The sequence below is a fragment of the Cebus imitator genome, unplaced genomic scaffold (assembly GCF_001604975.1).
Source record: "Cebus imitator isolate Cc_AM_T3 unplaced genomic scaffold, Cebus_imitator-1.0 Scaffold504, whole genome shotgun sequence".
Taxonomy (NCBI): domain Eukaryota; kingdom Metazoa; phylum Chordata; class Mammalia; order Primates; family Cebidae; genus Cebus; species Cebus imitator.
In genome coordinates, this window is record NW_016107819.1 from 1,044,637 (window position 1) to 1,067,034 (window position 22,398).

At 36.5% G+C, this 22,398-nt stretch overlaps 1 protein-coding gene across 1 annotated transcript in view; it reads left to right on the forward strand.

The window, feature by feature from the left end:
* Nucleotides 1-10,019, forward strand: part of LOC108292752 (sperm protein associated with the nucleus on the X chromosome N4) — a 60,601-nt gene extending 50,582 nt beyond the window's left edge. The window contains 1 exon segment of the mRNA XM_037733229.1: nt 9,909-10,019. Coding sequence (XP_037589157.1) covers nt 9,909-10,019 — 111 coding nt within the window.
* Nucleotides 10,020-22,398: the final 12,379 nt, after the last annotated feature.

Genomic DNA, 22,398 nt, shown 5'->3' on the forward strand with positions numbered 1-22,398 from the left:
CACCTAAGAATCTGTAAAATCAGAATAAGTTATTTATTTCCAAGATACAATGGGGGTACCTGGATTGAAAAAACATTCCCATTCAAAGATGAAGAAATTTGCCAAAAAAGGAGCAAAAATCCCCAAGCAAGTTTGAAACACAGCAGGGCAGTCATTAAATATTAAAGCTACAAAATAATATTCTGACTCCATATCTAATATCCAGGGACACACTGGTATAAGCGGTGAGGTCCCAAGGACTTGGGCAGCTCCACTTTTGTGGCTTTCCAGGGTACAGCCTCCACAACAGCTCTCAGGGGTTAGAATTGAGTGGCTGCAGCATTTCCAGGCTCAAGGTACAAGCTGCTAATGGTTCTACCATTCTGGATTCTGGAGGATGGTGTCCCCTTTCCCACAGCTTCACTAGACAATGCCCCAGTGGGAAATCTATGTGGGCGTCTTCAACACCACCATTTCCCCTCTGCACTGCCCTAGCTGAGTTTCTTTGTGAGGGCTCTACCCTTGCAGCAAACTTCTGGGCACTTAAGCATTCTCATACACCCTCTAAAATCTAGGTGAGGCTGCGAAGCCTTCTTCAATCTTGTACATTGCATGCCTACAAGTTTAACGTCACATAGAGTCTACCAAGACTTACAGCTTGCACACTGTGAAGGAGCAGCCATAGCAGTATCTGGGACATTCAGCAGTATCTGAGTGAATGCTGTATCCAGCGTGGCTGGGATGAGAGGAGCAGCCTCCTGTGGTGGCACAAAGCAGTAATGCCTTAGCCCTGGCCCAGGAAACTATTTTTTTCCTCCTAGGCTTCCAGGCTCTTGATAAGAAAAACAGCCTGGAAGTCTTCTGAAATGGCTTCCAGGCCTTTTGTCCATTGTCTTGGCTATGAACACATTTTCCTTTTTAATCATGCATATCTAACAAGTGGTTGCTCCATAGCCTGCTTGAATTATTCTACTGAAAATGGGCTTTTCTTTTTTCCCACATGGCCAGGCTACAAGTTTTTCAAACTGTTATACTTTGCTTCACCTTTAAATATAAGTTCCAACTTTAATTCTTTTTTGCTACCATATGTTAGCATAGGTGTTTAGAAGCAGCAAGGCCAACTCTTGAATGCTTTGATGCTTAGAAAATTCTTCTGCCAGGTACCTTAAGTCATCACTCTGAAATTCAAACATCCACAGATCCTTAGGGCATGAACACAATACAGCCAAGTTCTTTGCTAAGGCGTAAAAAGAGTGACCTTTGCTCTGGTTCCCAATAAGTTCCTTATTTCCACCTGAAACTTTCTCCACCTTGGTTTCCTTGTCCATGTCCCTATCAACATTTTGGACACAATCATTTAACCACTCTCTAAGAAGTTCCAAACTTTCCTTCATCTTCCTGTCTTCTTCCGACACCTCTAAACTATTCTAGCCTCTGCCTGTTACCCAGTTGTAAAGTCACTTCTACATTTTCAGTTATCTTTATAGCAAGGCTCTAATCTTCTTTACTAATATTCTGTTTTACAGTGTTCTTGCATTGCTATAAAGAAATACACAAGGGTGGTAATCTATACAGAGGTTTAATTACCTCACAGTTCTGCAGGCTGTATAGGAAGCATGGCACTGGCATCTGCTCTGCTTCTGGGAAGGGCCTCAGGAAGCTCACAATCATGGCAGAAGGCAAAGGAAAAGCCAATATATCACATGGTGAGAATAGGGTGATAGTAGGAGGAGGTGCCACACAGTTTTAAATAACCAAGCCATGAGGGATCCATCCCATGACACAAACACCTCCCATGAAGCCCCACTGCCAACAATGGGGATTATATTTTCACATGAGATGTAGGCATGAAGAATATCCTAACCATATCAGTCCTATAATCCTAAAATAAATAATATATCAAATAACATAAAGACTACTGAAATATGTATATACCCCAGGAAATCTAATCATTTTGCACTTCTTCACACTAGTATTTCTTCAGAAGGGAAAGTCTAGGTATTAGGTAAAAGATCAGACAAGACTCTTCTTGGCATCAATTAAACTTTATCTACTCTGGCCTCAAACTTGTATACCTCCCAGATCCAAACAACAAAAGTCATACAGTTAATTGGGTCAATTCTACTTACAAGTAAGTTTTGTGGCCATGCTTTAGTATCAGAGCATGACCTCGGGGGAGGAGGGCCTCACCATTCTAGATCTACCCTAATTGCCACAGTGAAATATCTGTTCCCTTCAAATTGTACTCTTCCTGAAAGATACTTAGAAAAATATTATTTTCTAAACTTCATTATATTCCTACTGATATTCTAATGTAGCATATATATTGGCACCTAGGGAGTTACCTGGATGGTTTACCCCATTTGTTTGTCTCAGATATATTTTCGTCATTTTATAAAATGGTAACAATCCAGAATAGTTCTCATCGGAACAAACATTGTTTTATTGTATGATTTTCAATAGGTGAACAGTAGCCTATGATATCAAGGTGTCATAATGTACTTAAAGAAACCCATAATACTAGCATTTTCTATGTTTTGATAGTATTCACAAATATATTCAACTACTTATATATCTGTCAATAAATATTTTCACATTGGATTATTTCCCTTGGAGGAATCCTTAGAAGTAAACTTAATAGGTCAGTGAATATGAATATTTTAAGGCATCTCATAGATACTACCCTCCCATGAAAATATTTGAGGAAAGACTATCCCTGGAAGATAGAACCTGAGACCATGAGGCAAGTGTGTGTCTGGTGTATTCCAAGAAACACAAGGTGGCTAATATGGCTGCAACTGAGTGAATGAAAGGGAAGAGGAGTAAATGAAATTATAAAGATAGCATGTCACCAGATGATTGGGGCGAGGTGGCGGGGGTGGGGCTTTTGCAGGCCATTGTAAGTACTCTGTCTTTGACTCTGAATAAGATAGAGAGCCAATGGAATGTTTGAGCAGAGAATAGATGCAATATAACATATTTTAACAAGGTCATTCTGGCAGCAGTGTTGAGAATGAGGGACACAAGGGCAGAAGTAGTTAGGCTCGTTAGGAGACTACCCAAATATAAAAACCAAACAAGAAATGGTGAATATTTGAAGCACAGTGATAGCAATAGATGAAAAACCTAAAATTTTAATGTATTTTAAGGGTGGAACTGATGAGAATTGTTAATTGAGTGAATATAGGGTACGAAAGAAAGGGAAGAGTCAGGGATGACTAAGCATCATAGCCTGATGAGCAGAAAAGATGTCATAGTCATTTAGTGAGATTGGGGAGACTAGAATAGAAGAAAATGTTTTGAGATGGAAATTGAAATTAGCTTAAATCCAAGACACAAAAGCAAAGAAAATATCATACACTGATAACTAAGCACTGGATCACTAAGCTGAATAACCATGTTAAAGGGGATGGAATGCATAATAACCTGTTTTGATTATTTTTCCCATATATCAGACATATTGTCCTTTGTGATATAAAAATATGCATGCTATCCTGACTATATCAGGTACTAAAAATTTAATCTGAGACATCGTTTTATGTCTTTGAGCCTCAGCTTTCTCAATTATAAAATAAATAGGAAAATAAAAAGAATGCTATTCAATACCAAAGATTAAACAAAGTGATGCATGAAAGGTGCCTAGCACAATGTGTGACACACAGTTAAGTTCCGACAAATGTTAGTTCCTTCATTTTACTTTCCAAATTGTAAATCTCTTTTAAGTAGAAACTTTGTTTCTGTAGCCCCATGGTATGCATTATATTACCTTATATATAGTATGTGTAGGATATTTATTAAATAAAATCAGTACTTAATAAGCACTTGTTTTTAACCCCCATGAATGGTGATCCCAAATCATATTGTAATTGTCAGGTAAGGTTAATTACATATATAATTATTTATAGCTATTATTCATATCATTGATCACTAGTCAACTGGTACTTTGTGGAAAAAGTCCATTTTGCTGAAAACTACTTTCAATGCCTACAGTTTTATTTTGAATTTCTAGTATGAATGCATTTGTATATTGCATTTTCTACATGATCCATTCGATTCCTCCATTGAAACTGGGGGACTCCCTGTTCTTTTTTTCACCAGGCCTAGGAAGAATTAATTAAATTTTGTTTCTGCTCAGAAAAGGGGACTATGTCTGAGAAATCTGCACTACAATTTGGGTAGCAGTTACAGGGGTCTGCATGCCTTCTTACCTGCTACCTGTGAGACAAGAAACTTCTGCTGAATGCTATGCCTCTCATGTACAGTTGCTTGCACTGAACTGCAATATTCAACATTGGCATAGGGATTGTTGGTGTCAGGAGGGCTAGCTGAGAACACATGAACCCAGCTCTTCTCTGCCTCCAGCCTCTATTGCTCTATTGCCCATGGAGGAGAAGCAGCTTGAGGTTCTTCAGGAACTCTCCAAAGTTTTCCAGGCAATTGCCTGATTCTTACTTTCCTTTGCATTAGAGAATCAGAATAAATGGATTTTCATCAGTTTAGAAACGGTCCAGGTAATAGGATTCATGTTCCACACATCACCAGTCTAATTTGCCAAGATATGCAAGTTTCAGACTGCTGTGTGAAGTTTAAAATCATTACATGGTTCAGATTGGGCTCCCTGATTGCTGTTGAAACAACCTAAATGGATACCAGTTTTCTCTTGTTTACCATTTAGCAATTGCACCCAAGCATAAAGAGATATCTAATCAGCTAATTGACCAAATTCAGACATATATCATGGAAATATTTCCAAATAAATTAGTACTTATCTTTTATTTTAAGGTCTGCAGAGAATAAAATTTTCGACCTTTTTCACCTTACAGTAGTGTTGTATTTGAGCGAGCGTAGAAAGTTAGCACCAAGACAAAAGTATGCCAGATTGCAGGGTCATTTATCATGCCGGCGACCACAGAGGACTCACATCTCTCCAACCTGTGGCGTCAAAAGGAGGGTGCCAAGACTTTTTATACCCGAAAAACCACCTTGGGAATGGGGGTGAGGAGTGGGGATGGGGATGAAAAGGTTTTGGACATTCCAAGGGCTAGGGGATTCTGTGATTCACCTCCTGGGCGGAGACGAGGGCGGGGGTCTCCGGACATTCCAAGGTCCAGGGGATTCTGTAATTCACCTCCTGGGTGGAGATGAGGGCGGGGGTCTCCGGACATTCCAAGGGCCAGGGGACTTTTGTCATTCTGTTTGTTACTTCAGTGGTTTACAGAAGTCAAGATAAGCATTTGTTTACACACAGATCTTAGTTATCCTGGGCTGCTTATTTTAGTTATTACTAAATAACTAAAGCAAAGGCTAGCAATTCTGGCACAATATCACAGTAGAACTGATTGAACTTCATCATCAATAAATGCTTACTTATTTCCAACCTAACTCTCTCACTTTGTGGTTTCTGGTTTTTGGTTACATTTTCTTTGGACCACACAAACCTTTATTTTGCAAAGACTAAAAAATTCCACATTAAATTAATCATAGTGGTGACTTAGGTATAGAACTGTGCTTAAAAAAATAATACCAGTGTCTTGTGAGCAAATAATCTTTTTTTAATACTGATCAAACAAGCAAAAACCTCAAAATGATTTTGTATATCTAAATTCAGTTATAAATCTCAGAATAAAACATATTTCTTGTTATTTGATTTAATGAATTGAACATTAAATATATGTACATATTTGTTTAGATTTTCTTTTTTCTAAAAATAATTTTATGAGGCTAGAAATTAGATTTAGGCTGTTGCTATTTAAATTTTAATACAAATAAAATCAGAAGTTATTGTAAGTGTGTGTCAAATAGATTACATAAAATTTAAGAAAGCAAATAATATAGTACAATCTGAAAAAACAAAACATAAAGAAAATAAAAGCTAATTAAACAAGCAAAATATTACAGATGGGGTCCTTGATTAGGCACAGATGAAATAGCCAAACAGGCAAGCATGAATACAAAAGGGTCATGATTAAATTAGATAATAATGTAAATATTAGGATTCTCTTGGCTTGTCTCAATTTTGAAGCATATTTATAAAATTATAAGAGACTACAGTTTAAGACATTTGCAATTCAGTGTTAAGCATTTTTTAGTGTATCATTTTGGTCAACCTTTAAGTCAGTGTGGCCATGGGATGATACAAATCTAAAATGCCTGGCTTTAAATTATCACCTAGGGAATGTGAAGTTCATGGAAATGAGCAGGATGCCATTCATTAGCATGTCAAATATGCTTCTTCAACAGGATGTCATTAAATTATTGTGGTGATAATTGAGACACTAAAAAGAGACAGATGCTGGATCTGTAGTTCCTACGATCTTATAACCCATTAGCAATGAAATTTCAATGAGCTAACATAATTTCAGTCCCACTAAATTAACAACTGAGGATTTTTTTTTTAAAGCTGTATTTTTCGAGACCAGTTTTGGCTGAGTTTTAAAGCAACTCGAAACGCCAGTATAGTAGAGGAATCAGGACACAGAGCACCCAGATATAGGGATGTGCCCTACTTTCAGACTTGGGAGTTTGGGTGGCAGCAAACCAAGGCAGGACTGGAAGTGGCAGTCCAATTATATCAGAGTGTTCTGATGGTCATTGCAGTTGGGAAAAACAAAAATTTATGGGCAGGGAAGACATACGACTGTTTTCTTTCTCTAGGTATGTGATATTGTGCTGACCTAGTGCCAGAACCTGAGCAACGCCATTTTATAAGGTAAAGCTGTCTTTGGCTTCTGTAAATAAAGCTGCTAGCTTGCTCTGAAAAATGCCCACTATGTGAAGCTGCTTAAACTTTGCTTATCAGTAACTGCTCTCTGTGGCCCTAATGTGACAGGCAAGCAGTCCTAACCCATGCCATCTTGGCTCCTGCGACTTGTAATAAGTAACTAAGGTCTGTGATTTCCACCTTACCCAGATAATGTGTAAACAAATGTTTATCTTGACTTCTGTAAACCACTTAAGTAACAAACGGAATGACAAAAGTCCCCTGGCCCTTGGAATATCCGGAGTCCTGGTCTCCGCCCAGGAGGTGATTTACAGAATCCACTAGCCCTCGGAATGTCTGAAGCCTTTTCATCCCCATCCCCGCTCCTCATCCCCACTCCCAAGGTGGTTTTTCGGGTATAAAAAGTCTTGGCACCCTCCTTTTGACACCACAGGTTGGAGAGACATGAGTCCTCTGTGGTCGCCGGCATAATAAATGACCCTGCAATCTGGCATACTTTTGTCTTGGTGCTAACTTTCTATGCTCGGTCCAGTATAACAGGTAAGGATGATAACTTCAGACACTCTGGGGATCAGTGATTCATGGGAGAATCGCAAGGCAACACAATTTCAATATGACTGGTCTACATTAGGATAGATGAGTCTATGCAGTGGTAACAAATTAATCCAAAAATATTACTAGTTTAATGCAGCAGTGTTGTATTTTTTGCTCTCCCTCATCTTAATGGAGGACACGTAAATTAAAGCAGTTGTCCCCCATGCAGTGATTCAAAAATCCAGGCATATTTGATCTCAACAATGTTATTATCTCAACATGTAGATTAAAGTCTCCAGAGCAGGGGAAGAGAAAGCAAAAGTGGGAGCTTGCCATAAAGGTTCTTAATAGGCACAAAAAGAATCACACATTATTTCTGATATCCTACAGCCTAGAAAGACCTACATGGCCCCTGCCTAACTACAATGAAGCTAGAATATATGGAGGAGCACATGTGTATTTGTAAGCAGTAGATATCTCTGACAGCAGATCTGATCTGAAATAGAGGAAGACTAGTACAAGCACAATAATATTGGTAAAAAATTTAAGATATAATCAGATACACAAAGTCAGATTTTCATGGGCTCAGAAAATCAAGTGGAAGGCTTAGGGACCACTGGGGCTAAACCATTTTTGTGAAGAGAAAATGGTGGGGAATAAGAAACAGAATCCAAATTCAATAGTTCGGTAGTAGGAGTTTGGAGAGGCAATAGAGCAGAGTAGAAAGAATGTGAACTCTAGAATTATGTAGGCATTAGGTTACATCCTAGTTCTACCATTTACTTACTAGAATGACTTGGAAGGTTACACAATATCTCTGAGGCTGAATTTATTTTAGGTTATTATGAGCTGACTTGTGTCCCCTTAAAATTCATATGTTGAAGTCCTAACCCCCACTATTTTAAAATATGACTCCATTTGGACACAGGACCTTTAAAGAGATAATGAAGGTAAAATGAGTTCATAAGGATGGGCCCTAATCCAATATGACTGGTAGAAGAGAAGATTAGAAGGCAGACACAAATAGAGGTAAAACCATGGGCTAGCCATCTACAAGCCAAGAAGCACCGCCATAAGAAACCAACTATGCTGACACCTTGATCTTGCCCTTCTAGCCTCCAGAACTGTTAAGAAATAAATTTCTTTTGTTTAAGCTACCCAGTCTGTGGTATCTTGTCATGGCAACTCCAGCAAACTAATTCATGTGTCAAAATGTAGCAACACCAATACTTTTCCAATATATTTACCTTTCTGTAAAAGCAGGAATATGTCGCACAATGTTATATTCAAGCTAATCATTTTGTTGTATTTTTTAAGACATATTGCTCTTTAAAGATGGCAATGTTGTATCATTTCTTACTGAATGTGTAGTTTTTCATATAAGGCTGGGGCATTTATAAGTGTTCTGATATGGTCTGGAAAGAGGAAGGAGGGAAGGAAGGAAGGAAGGAAGAAAGGAAGGAAGGAAGGAGGGAGGGAAGGAATTCATCATACTCAGAAAAACTTATTAACAGGGATTCAGAGATAATAAGTAATGAGGATTAAAACTCAGGCAGAGTCTTGGCAGAAAATTTAAGACATCAACCAAAATGGCTATGAACACTAAGCCATCTTGACTAAAACAAATGTTCCTGATATGCTTCATGCTAAGGGCCAGAATCAGGGTCAAGGTAGGAGACAGTCATCATATCTGTCTACAGTAGAGGTATGCAGGTATGGGAATCCAGACAAGTACTGTGAACACCAAAAAAAACATTTACTTTATTGTCTAATGACCTTGTAAAATAATAACCTCATCATGAAATTTCATTGTGTTTCAAATGATGACAATGCACTTAGGATCTTAGATGATGGATTTCAATGTAACAGGAGTCTCTTCTCTCAGGACATCTGAGGCATAAATAATGATTCAATACAGCCAATATTTACTCAGCACCTTCCCGTACAAGGCACTCTGCTCAGATATAAAGGCAATAGAAAGGTGACTAAAATCCAGTTCTGGTCCCCAGAGCTTGCAAAACTGTGCTATTATGGAAATGATTCCTATTTTCTCATCCAAATAAGCAAAATATCAGCAAATACACACCTGTGTTTGTATAGTTCCATAAAAATAAACAGCAGCACAGCCAGGCTGGAAAATAACAATTACATCTCAAATAATCTCCCTGAAGCCTAAAATAATTTATTTGCATTTTCAGAGAAGGAAATTGAAGTTAAAATGCACACAGGCAATTAGGAAATGTCTATTGACTGGAGGGGAATCAATTCTTGTTACAACTGACAGCAAATACCTTCAGGTTAGCTAGTACAGGTGGGTCAACAATGCAGCCTCTGGTGGAAAAAAACCCTGAAAACTTTGTTCTAGATTTTCGACATGCCTAAGGTCAGATTATAACTTAAGGATCTGTGACTTTTTCTTATAGAAGTTATAATTATGTAAATATGTAATTCTAAACCTTCCCAAGAGAACCTTCAAAATATTTGACAATATGCTGCTTCAACATATTTGAAGTGCCTTATCTGTCGTTGCTCCTTATTTTATATTTCCATTGAAAGAATTAGTGCACCTGTTTGTGTGGGCATAGTGGGGTCAGCATAAAATTGTGAGGCAGTAATCTAATGTTGTTTCTCACCATAAAATTACTTACATTCCTACCTTTATCCCTGGTTCTAGACTGCATTGGAGCAGGATCTCTTCCAGATATCTGAGAGCACGTGGACATATGACTTCGAGCCAGCAGTCCTAGAGAAGCTCTACAGTCACAATGAAGAGGGCACAAAATGAACTGTGCCAGCTGACGCAGGAAGGCAAGGGAAACAATGAGGACATCTATGCAGAAATCTAGAAATTAAAACCTACTTTGGACTTGAGCTGACTGCTACTAGAGTTGAGATGAGAATAATAATAGTAGTGAGCACATATGGAAGTGCCTACCATGTGCCCGGTACTATGTAACACAATTTACAAAAGCTATCTACAGTACCCCCAGATTCTTCATGGAATTCATGTTATCATGCCCTTTTTATATTGTTAAACTGAATCTCAAAATAAATTCCAAAAGCTCACAAAGCCAGGAAGTGAAAACCACAGAATTTGTATTGAGGTTGGTGTGATTCTTAATCTTCTATAGCATTCCTTTCCCAAAACAAGAACAAAACAACAAACAACAGTGAAGTGGCCATTCTCAGCCTCAGTTGTTATAGCACATCATTGTGTCACAATTAATGCTGATACTCATCTCAAACAGTGGTGTGCTAATACATGTTTTAAAATGTTCTCATTTACATCATTTGGTTATTTCTGTTGTGCAGCTACTCCTCCTATGATCAGTTTTGGGCTACTCATGTAAATCTTCTGAAGGTGCAGTTGGGAAGAGATGTTTACAACCGGCTCTGGTGAGTTGTACAAGTCAATTTCAGCATACTCCCAAAAGCACTAGTTTTTGAAGCTACAGCATTGAAGTTTGAAGAATGGTTTCCACTTTTATGTTCATTAGAGTAGTTTCAGGATTATCTCTAAAATATCAGCACAATTATTTCACTTGCAATTGACATGTTTCCTTCACTAGGAGCATCTGTCATATAATCAAGTATCATTTTAATCTGTGCTTAATATATAAAATATGCATGTGTATAATGTACCTATATATGTGTGTGTATAATATAAAACAAAAATACCAAAACTGCACTTAATTCTGTAAATCACCAAAAGTTGGCATTCTTATGAAACAGATTGTTGAAACCTTCATGTTTTCATATGCTGGTCAGTAACACTGCATTTGAATCAACTGGGGTTTTGTTGAAACATAGAGTTGTTGAAACATAGGGTTGACAGGAAAATTATCTGAAATTGAGAACATGAGAATGCAGTAAAACAGCATTATACAAGTGTCCAGGAGGCAAATGAGGTTTTATCAGCCTACTGCCCATTATCAAGAGCTGTGCCAGACAACTATCGGTTTAGTCATACAAGAACTTGGCTTAGTATGACCTTAGTGACCTCAAGAGCCAATCTCCTATAAGAGGGTAGACCATCCTGTTCTAAGAGACTCAGCAGATATCCAGCTCTGCTGTAAAGCTATCTCAAGACAATACTTCTGAGACACTTGCAAGCTCACAAAAGAACTGTGGATATCTACAATTATGATGGGAAAGGATTCTCACACTTATATTAGCATAACTAGGGTTTGAATGAAGCCCATTAGAGTACTCTGAAGTGGAACAATGAAGACATATATTTTCCAGTTACACACATAGATGTTAATAGATATTAACATGAAAATAAAAATCGTCCATGAACAATGGAATTTGAAGATGCTGGATTAAGTCATCAAAATGAATTACTAAAGAACTTATCAGATCATTTATTATTATAATAAGTTCTGAATCTCCAAAAATAGCATAGGATATGTGGTATTTCTGGAATATATTTCACCAGATAATATTTTTTGTGTGTGTGCAGCTAAGATTAAGTTTTGGTGGTTTGGGATATGCTGGAATAAGGACATCTCCAAATATTTAATTTTCATTATCATTAAGTGGAGAAGCTAAGGGTTTGGTATACCATGTTGATCTACCTTCTAGCAGGGGAGAAATATCTTTATCCATTTCTGTATATCCTATCACACAATGTAGCAGAATTAAAACTTCTTTTTATTAGTTATTTTGTATGTGTTTTGATGGATTTTAACAAGATTGGCAATTGTTTTAGGGTCACCTACTAAGTGTTTTAAACTTTGTAGCCTACATATCATCTTTGTTGCATCTATCTAGCTAATTAGCTAGCTATCACACAGCTATCTATCATATGGCTATCATCTATCTACCTCTTCTATAGCTCTTTAAATTTATCAAAAATATTTTTAGCTCATTGATTATACAAAAACAGCCCTCAGGCCACAGTTGACCCACAAGCCATAGTTTTTTGATCCCTGATCTAGGGTGACAGTTTCAAAGCACACTGAAGAATTCAACATCAAACCGAAGTACAAGATTTAAGTGTTCTCAAAGAGGTTTTCCCCTCCTACTCACTGAAGATTTTCTGATAGAAGAATATTACTATCTCTAATGGCAAACATATTTTTTCTGTGCTTCTTAGAGTACATGACAGCTTGTGATGGCCAGTTTCCAAAATAGGCCCAATGATTCTCCACCTTCATGTATTCATAGCTTTGGGCTACTCATTACCATTGTAACAACACTGTTTTAATTGTGGAAGAAGTTTGTGACACTCAAAGCTAGATTATAAAAGACTAAAAGATGTGGTGTCTGCCTTGCTTTTACCCTATTGCTTGGATCACCTGTTCTGAGCAGACAGCCACCATATTGTGAGACACTCAAGTGGTTCTATGGAGAGGTCCTCATAATAAGAAACAAAGACCTTCTGCCTGTATCAAGCAAGGAACTGAGGCCTTCTGCTAACAGCCATCTGAGTAAGTCATCTTGGAGAGGAATCCTCCCACCTCAATCAAGCCTTCAGATGATCGTATTCCAGAGGACAGCTTAATTGCCGGAACTACTCAGCTAAAGCATTTGCAAATTCTGTATCCACAGAAACTGTGAGAAATTTATTTTCCACAGAAACTGTGAGAAAATAACTATTTATTGTGTCTAACATGTTAAGTTTTGGGGTAATTCATTACACAGTGACAAATAACTGACAACCTTTTAACAATTTTGACATAGTCGACTTGATGTCAATAACATTTTGCAATCTACTGTTTCTCATAGGCATTTTTATGTAAGTACATTTTGACAAGTCTGTTTTGTTTCACATTTTAAAAAAACAACCAAAAAATATATGAACTATACAAGTCAAACACTCCTATTGCCAGTTCTTATCTTAATGGTTAGGATCGATAAGATAAGGGATAGGCTGATGACTAGATTTCATGTGAGGCTCAGGAATAAGTTGAGAGTAGAGTGAGGCTTAGGGATAGACAAGAGATGGGATATTGGTCAGAGATCGATAAGAAACAGGGATAAGTCTATGTACATTTTTTAATAATTTTTAAGAATGTGATAACAATCTGGCTATGGCATCTGTCACCTCATCAATCACCAGAGCTGATTTGGCTGATCTAGCTGGCTAAGCAGGTATCCCTTTCCTCACTCACTGCTTGATTTGTGTCCCTGCTGAAGCCTCAATCAAAAAAGACAGCCTTTCCCAGTAGTGAAGGGCAGCTCTTTGGTTAAGGGTATAGGAATGTCTGTGCTCCCCTGCTACAACCTCCAAACATGTTATCAAGGTTTATTTGTAGTAGAACATAGGGTAGTCAGGCTTCTAAGACTTCAGACACGTCTAAATGAGGTATTGCAGATGGCAATCTGCCTTTCTAAAATAAATAAATAATTGTAAATGACCTTTATTTTTGGCCAAACCCACCTTGATTTATTCTGCTTTATTTCTAAAGAAGCAAATTATTACTCAAGTTGTACATACGGAGGTTAAGAATTTAAGACAGGTCTATTAAAATTAGTTGGATAATCTTCTTTATATTCTTACCGACCCAATATTTTCTCCCCACAGTCACTGCACTGATATGCACATTTGTAAACATTAATCATTTAAATATATTTTGTCAAATGAACCAAATACAATGGTATGTTTGTTTTTGTTTTTAATCTTTGTATAATTCCCAGTGCTCAACGCAAAACAAGCTACATAGTATGAAGCAAAACAGAGCAGACCAGAATAAAAATTATACAGGAATGCAAGGTATAAGGCATATACCTTGTATATGTATTCTATGCATATACAATCTCAGTTAGTGGCTCAGAAAGATCGTTTTAATGCTTTTGAGTCCCAGTGACCTCATTGGAAAATGGGAGTAATGTTACTTTCTCAGAGGGTTATTTTGAGATTCAAATGGAATGATAAATGTGAAAAAGATTTGGCAATTCTGTTATTGAAACAAAGCACCAAAAATACACACTGAGTTAAATTATTCAAATGCTTTAAGGACTCTGAATTTTCTCTTCTAAAACTATGAGTCAAGTTTCTTTAAATGTATCCGTTAACAGCTGTTTCCCTATTAAAAGCAAAAGTCTGGTCTGCATTTGAAAAAACTAAAACTTATGGAAATTCTGATATATCAATATTAGCATAAATATATAAAGAGTAAAATCCAACATTTTATGTATGTTTTTTTTAGCTTAAAGAAACTAGTACACATCACCACCTATAGTTAAAATGTATGTCTAAAATTTAAAATTCTGTTACAGTCTCTTCAAGTATGTCATGTTAAATACATTGTCTTTCAATCATATGGTGAGATGTTTGAGATGTTATTTTCTTTCATTCCAATTCAGTTATCTTGCTCCAAATTCTTTTTTGTTTCAATTTCTTAAACTATGAAATCAGGACATGCTGCTTAGTAATGGATTTGTTATTTTCTGGCACAGTAGTAGCTAAACTAAATCACTGACAGTCTATCAGTCTAAAGGAAATCCACCTCCGGCACTTCCACAGGGTGTCAGGATGTTATTAATTTAGAAAATATACAGATTCTTATATATAACTCCAAGTGCTTTCACTCCAATGAGAGCAAGAGAGAGCCTTTGTTATTGAAAAGAAATTTGATCTTGCAGTAAAATTTAGCCAGAAGCTTCATTCTCAGATTAGATAGACAAAGGATTCACACAATTGAATAGATTTTGTATTCAATGTGTGCATAAAAGAACTGTTCGTGCCTTCAGAGTTGAAAATTTTACATGTTTTCTGATTAAAGTAACAAATATTTATTGTGTTCATTCTATGTACCAATTTTTTCTATGTGATATGAGAGTCTAGAGATTATTCTCAACTTCTTGGATCTTAAACTCTAGGAGAAAGCATATAGGAAAATGATATTACATGAGACATAATAAAATAAGTGTTAAATCTAGATATAAAGATTGTTCTCTGGATGTAGAACAGCAAATGGCTGATTCTGACTAGAGAGACCATGGCACCAAAACAAAGCCTGAGGGAAGAAAAGGATTCCAGTAAGCAAAAATCAAATGAATGTGTATGGCCATCCAGGCAGAGGAAAGTATGAGCAGAAATACCGAGGCAGAAAAGCGTTCAGGGTCTGTGGAGAGTAAGTATTCTGCTAAAGCTTGAGTTTAATATTCCAGGAAGAGTGAATTAAAATTTGAAACTGAAAAGGTAGTTTGGGGTTCAATTGTGAATATCATGCTGAAAAGTTTGGAATTTATTTTGAAGAAAATCAGGGGCTATTTACATATTCTGAGAAGCAGAATTTGAGATATCACCTATGTTTTGTAAAGAAAATGCTAGAAGCAGTATTAAAATTAGGCTAAAGAGACAAAAGACTGAAGACAATGAAGCTGGTTAGTCCTAAAGGGAGATGTGTGTCTGAACCAAGGTAGTGGCAATGTGAATAGAAAGAAGGGAAACAACTAGGACTGACACGGAAGACATTCCAAACAGGATCAACAAGATTTAACTGACTGGATGGAGAGGAGGAAGTGGTAAGTAGGGGTATAAAAAAAATCTAATATGAGTCTGAAGTGTCTACTATTGGTAATTAGGTAGTATAATGTGCTGGGGAACAGAAAACTAAAAAATACAATTATAACAATGGTGTTGTAGAGATACTTTCATACATAAGAAATGGCTTGTGGATTGAAAACAACAAAAAAAGAAGCCTGATAATGAGCATTCCCATTCCTCTTTATAGAAAAGAAACAGAGAGACACACTCTCAAATACGGTGTGAAAGTAAGTAAAAATGATGACTTTGGAAAAGAAAATGAGTCCATCTCCCCTTGAGAAATAAGAAAGTGTTGAATCCCCAGCATACGAGTCATTATTTCAATGTAGGGGAGCCAGGTTCTCAGCTCGGATGGCTGTAGTCTTCTACATGATCTTTGAGACCTAGTTGCGTAGAATGTGGAATACCCATGAAGGAATGGTGGGGTGAAAGACAAGAAAGCTTGTGAAGGCATGGAGGCAACCCAAATGGAACAGTTTCCTGGGTATTCAGTGAGGCTGAATCAGTTCAAACATTCATAAAATTAGAACAGTGACAGCGTGGTGGCAAAGTTGGTGTCAGTAGCTTTATATACCAACCATAGAGTTTACATTGTTTTATCTTAAATATATTAACATCACTCCAGTAAAATAATATGTTTTTCATATTTCAGATATTTGCAGTAGTGCTGGGAGCTAGAGATGGGAATATTTGCCAATGAGGCAATATCCTATGAAACCAATTTTCAAAAACGAGTAGAGAATGTAATAACTGTAACATGACACAGGAAGCAGATACTAAGTGATGTTTCAATAAAATGATAGCTAGTTGTTTAAACACTGATATTAATCATATAATCACTTTTCACAGTTCATGCATGCCTGCATCCATTTATTCAGTAAGTATTCACTACGCATTTACTATGTCATAGATGCTATACTGTGTATTTGTGATACAAAATACGACTTTTGTGCTGTCAGGCATATTATTACCTAATTAAAGATATGACAATCTAGAAGATTAGAACTGAGAGCAGCTTAGCAATTAAGTTTACCGTCCATTTCTAAAGACGGGATAAATGCAATAACAAAATAACAAAAACTGTAGATTGTCTTGATTGAACACCTACTATTTGCCACATACTGAGCTGGGTAGTTTACATTTATCATTCCACATAATTCTCACAACGATCATATGAGATAGAGACTGTTATTCAAAAATTTTAGGTGAATAGGTAGAATATGAATTTAAGATATTTTCTCAAGATTGCAAAATGTAGCTAGAAATGGAAAGTGAGTCTCTTTTATTTCAAAGTCTACATTCTGCTTTGACCTCAGGTTATCAGTCAGGAAGCTTCTATGTAAGAAAGACTGAGGAAAGAACGTTAGGCATCATAGATAGTAGTGTGAGAAAGTTTTGGGAAAGGATGGACCTGAAGTGTGGAAGAAAGCAGGAAACATGAATTGGCAGAAGCCATTCCAGGTGGACCTATGTGAGTGGGAAGAAGTAGAAGAAAGAGAAAGGGAGAGGGTGCAGACAGTGTCAGCAAAAGCCCTGAATTAGGAAACAGCAAACAATAAAGCAGCCCAGAGAGACCTGGTTATTTGGAACCCACCACCATAATGAAGACACGCAGGACTTCTAATTTCCTGAATACTGACTCAACTTCAGTCAATGAACAACCTCCAGCAATCTTAGCTAGCGTGTTATCGTCGTGTGGTTGATTTGTTGCTTCCACTCTGAACTTCCACCTCTGCCCAAGTTTTAATTAGCTGAATGCTCCTAGAAATCTGTGAACCTGTTAACAGGCTGAAGCATAATATATGTAAAAGCAGCTTCCTGCTGTGAAAAGGTTACTCAGTGGGCAGCTTGTTTTCAGCTTGTTGATGAGGACATTGCAATTTTGAAGCTCTGCTGGAATGCTGCTGCTGTAGATATGTGTGTCAGCAAACAACTGTGGCATCTCATGTCAGGAGGTTACGTGAATCGTGAATCACAATGCCCACTGGGAGAAGTCCAGTCCTAGGACTGAACTTCATAGGGATCTGCTTGTATTCTAAGGCTCTCACTTTATGTCCCTATTTTGTATTTCATGGCATGCCTTAATGAGTTGATTCAGGACCAAAATTATTGGGGAAAATGTTATTAATATCAATTGGTTCCTATAAATATATTTTTTAAAACCCAATGCTTCATATTAGGAAATAGAGAATATTACATTCATTCATTTATTCTTGCATTTTTGAAACATTTTATTGCATCTCTATGTTTCAAAAATAGTGGTAATCAGTGAGAGCAACACATAGAAATTAATATGATAGCATCTATGTTGATCACAAATTACAGCTTATAAAGAAAAGGTATATCTTGCTGTAATAGTTTAATGCTTTATTTCTCAAACTAGGGTCTCGGGACATAGTCTCAATGTTCTGAGCTTATTCTGTGAGATTGTGAGTATTGATATTTGTGTTATTTCCTCAGAGACTTAATAATACTATCAGTCTATTGTGGATCATCTAAAATATTACTTTTTTGTGACATATGTTGCAAGATTTTAACTTGACATTTCAGAGCCCAGATTTTTGTTTCTGTTTTGAACGATGTCAGTGCCAGGTTTGTGTTTGTGTTTTTAGTAGGTTGATGCCAATTAGTACTTCTTTTATTGTTTAATACAAATGCAAGGGACAGTTTTATGATACATATAATGAGTGCAAGCTCTGTGAAGGCCAAATGATAATGTGATGTGCTGTGCAAACAAAAGTGTTAAAGGAAGAAAGGAGCAGGAGAATTGAATCATTACAAAGCTCAGAAAATTTGTCAAGATATTTCATATAATTATATTCAAGTTCTGAGCTGTAATTTGACTTCAGTAAAATATCACATTAATTTATTTAAATTTTATATTTATGTGTTTAATATGTACTTTTTGGAAACTGTACATAATTTTAGGTTTGTAAATATTTAAGTAACATGATCAAAATTATTTAAGTCACATATTTTTTTTTCCTTTTAAAATGATCCACATATTACCTAAGATTGAGACTCACTATTATAAATGTCATATGCTATGATTCATCCTGCCTCTACCCTTAGCTGTTCTGAAAAAGATCATTAGTAGTGTTGATCTCCCAATGTTCCAGATTTATGGCTTCTTACAAGTCCTCAGATTAATTGACTCTTCTGATGTGTTTGAAGCTGTTTTTCATTTCTTTCTTTTTGAAACTATTTTTTCTTCTGACCTCTACAACTCATTATTACCTTTTCTTCGGTGTCTCTGGCCACTCTCTCTTAGTCTCCTTCTGGAATTATTATTCCTCTGCCTGTCCAAAAGATATTTAAGCTTCTAACAATTTTTCCCCCATTTCTCTTCATTTTATTACTTCTTGTACTTTCTGTGGGTAAATCCATCTGCTCCTAATGCCTCAATTATGATCTATATGGTTATGACACAATCTAAATTATGTTGCCAAATCTCTCACCTAATTTCCACATCTGTATCTTTAACTGTGTACTTGGAATCTCCATATGGATGGCCCATAGCCTTCTTAAGTCAAGAGGTATAAAACTGAACTCATTAGCAACAGACAGACAGACAGACACACACACACACACACACACACACACATACACACACACACTTTTATGATACATTATGTGTATCATAAAACACTTAATTACTTAAAGGTCTAGATTAAGTCAGAAATCTAGACCTTTATTCAAGGAGGTAAACTTCATAGAGTGCAAGCAGTTAAAAGCTTCATTATTTTTTGTCACTTTCCTCTACACTCGCTCTTGTAAATTCTTTTTTTCACATTTATGATAGCAGTAGTGGGAAGCGACACTTTTTTTTTCCATTCATTTTCAAACTCTAGTAAGCACAGGATCATTTTTGTTGTTGTTGTTTTGGTTATTTTGTTAGCCTTTGTGTCCCAGAACCTAAAACTGGTTTTGTTATACAGTACACACTGAAGAGATATTGGGGAATTAAGTGACTCAATGCTGTTATTCCAAGTCTTCCCTTCTCATCTGTGGGTTATAACGGGGGAGAATGGAAGACAGTGAGAGACAAAGCTGTACTTGCTGGACATAATTGTAAGTATTTTGGTAAACTCAAGGGGGTTGCATAATTTCTGCATTTTTTTTCTTGCAGAGTATTTTTGTGAGATATTTACTAACCTATCAACTACAGAACCTTTGACATAATCAGTGACTTTCCTTTTCAGTGGCTTACAAGCTTTCTCTCATCTCTTTACTGTCTAGTAGACTACTCTTCTCCTGGGATCACTTTATTCATCAGTAGTCCTTTTGGACAGAGTCCTTTTCTAAGAAGATTTTGTCTCCCTTCCTATGGGCTCTCTATCTAATCCATAGGAAACAAATTTCCAATTTTTTAACCAACAAACTCTAGAAGTACAGGCCAATCACTGTGTAGCCTTATTTTTATTTTGCAGAAATGCAGACGAATTTAAGTCATAGATCTTTTACATTCAAATTTTTTCAGTATGAGTCAGATCAGTCTTTGCATCTCTTAACACTACCAGGAGCACATATCAAACTCATCTTGAAGCATCCACTCACTTGATTTGAGGTAGGTAGAAGACCAATCTTCTCCTCACCCATGGGATGCAGAGCACATTCACATTTCTCTGTAAATAAATATGAATCCTTAGTTTCTTCAACCTTATGCAATTTTTTCACATTTTCTTCAAAATCTTATATATGGTTAATGGACTATTGCTTACAGAATCAGTTTGTAGTCATCCTTTTGTCAAGTGCTGTAAAAATGAGCTAGTATATTACTTTAAAATTTAGTTTTATTTTTATTGATAATGATTGAATTCAAATTATGGTAACTCATTGGAAGCAGTAACATTAAGATAATTCAAATATAGTATCTTGTCTTGTAATGTATCCTTGACATTCCCTTTTACTCCTAAGGATGATATCTTATATGTCTTCTGCTGACCAACTCTTCTTTCCCTTCACTGCAAAATTTTTACTTCAGATATTCATTCTCTCTATTTGATGAGGTACTGATTCTCAAATGCTCTTTTTATTATATTGCATAATTCCTAGTTTCTTACATTGTGGGGGTTCACTCAGGGTGGTGGCAAAAATATTGAAGGAAAAATATTAGAGATAGCTTTAGGAAATAGTCACAAACCTTCTTGGAAGGCCAAGAAGTTTGTATAGTTTCCGTAGAAGTTTTGGCTGAAGGCAGCCTTATCCCCTTTACCTTTAGCTGATAAGAAAGCAAATAGCTAGGGAATATGGAGTTTATCTGAATAACTTGTTTACTCATGTGGTCCTAAAACTAACCTTTAATCTTTCAGGGACTGGATGGCTTTCTCCGATTTATCACATGCAAATGGTGTTTGCTTTAGTCCTCACAACCTGACCTTTAATCTTTACTCTCTAGTGGTGTTGACTCAAAGCCTTTGTCATTTGACGTGTGCTGAATAAAGGCGGGCAAGGCCAGGGAGTTGGGTCTGGTGTCCATTAACGTTTTCGGGTGAGTGGCCACAGACACTCTTAGCCAGCTCCTTCACTGTATTCTGTGTCTGACTGAATTTATTCATCCATTGTGGGATCAGGGTCTGCCTGTCAGACTCCAACATTACATGTTATACTAAAAACTTCTAAGACTAATATGTGAAGCCATGCATGATTTTACCTATGCCTTTACTCTTATGCCTTCTTTCTTATCTTAAACTTTGCTTTCATCACAAATTCTGATGTCAACCATACAGAAATACCTGCCCTGTCTAGAATTATCTGTTTGAAATCTCATTGTACAATGACACCTCCTATAAAATATTATTTTTCTATAATGTTTCTCCTTCCCATATCAACCCTTCCCACCCTCAATATGATTGAAAAACACTCATTTTTCTTACATAACTCAACTCAAGTTAACCTACTCTATGAAATCTTTCTTGATCTTTCTAGTAGCATATTAATTCATCTGTCATTATTAGAGGCCCCCTGTGTTATTATGTAAGGGCTGTCATGAACTTAAGTTGTCCTCAACAGTATTTTATCTCCAATAAAGCACCTGATTTAATCTGTGTATTCCCATTCTCAGTCTAACTATAGCTTCATATATTAAGTGTCATGTATACTTGAATTAGGAAACTTGGAGAAGTATTTATGTTACTTTGCTTGGCATGATACCCAGTTGTGTTTGTCTAATGATTTTGCAAATTCAAAAGATAATATGCCTTAGTTTCTTCCTTAAATATCCTGCCAAAGTATAGCAGAGCTCTCTGACCTAGTTTTCTCAGCCCCCTCACTCATTGTTTATTTCCCACCTCTGTACCAGCATAATGTAAATCCTCAATATTTTTCTGTGTCATATTAGTAAAACATCAATTCTAGATCCATGTCTACTTATCCTTATTCTCCTTTATCAATCACTAATTTCTATTTTTAAAATAATTATAACCAGCAAATTGAAAGATGTAAGATATTTAAATGAAATGGATGAGGCAGATATAGTACCTATATGAATCAGCTGCATTGACTGAAAGCCCATAAGTGAGGCCCTCCCTAATTTCTGCTACAATTACCAGGCGCTTCCTGACTCCTATTTGCTCTGCTACTAACTTTCAATTTTTAGACAACTAGAGAGTTGTGTGTGACACTATAAAAACAAAAACTAATATATAGGTTTTCAATACATCACTAT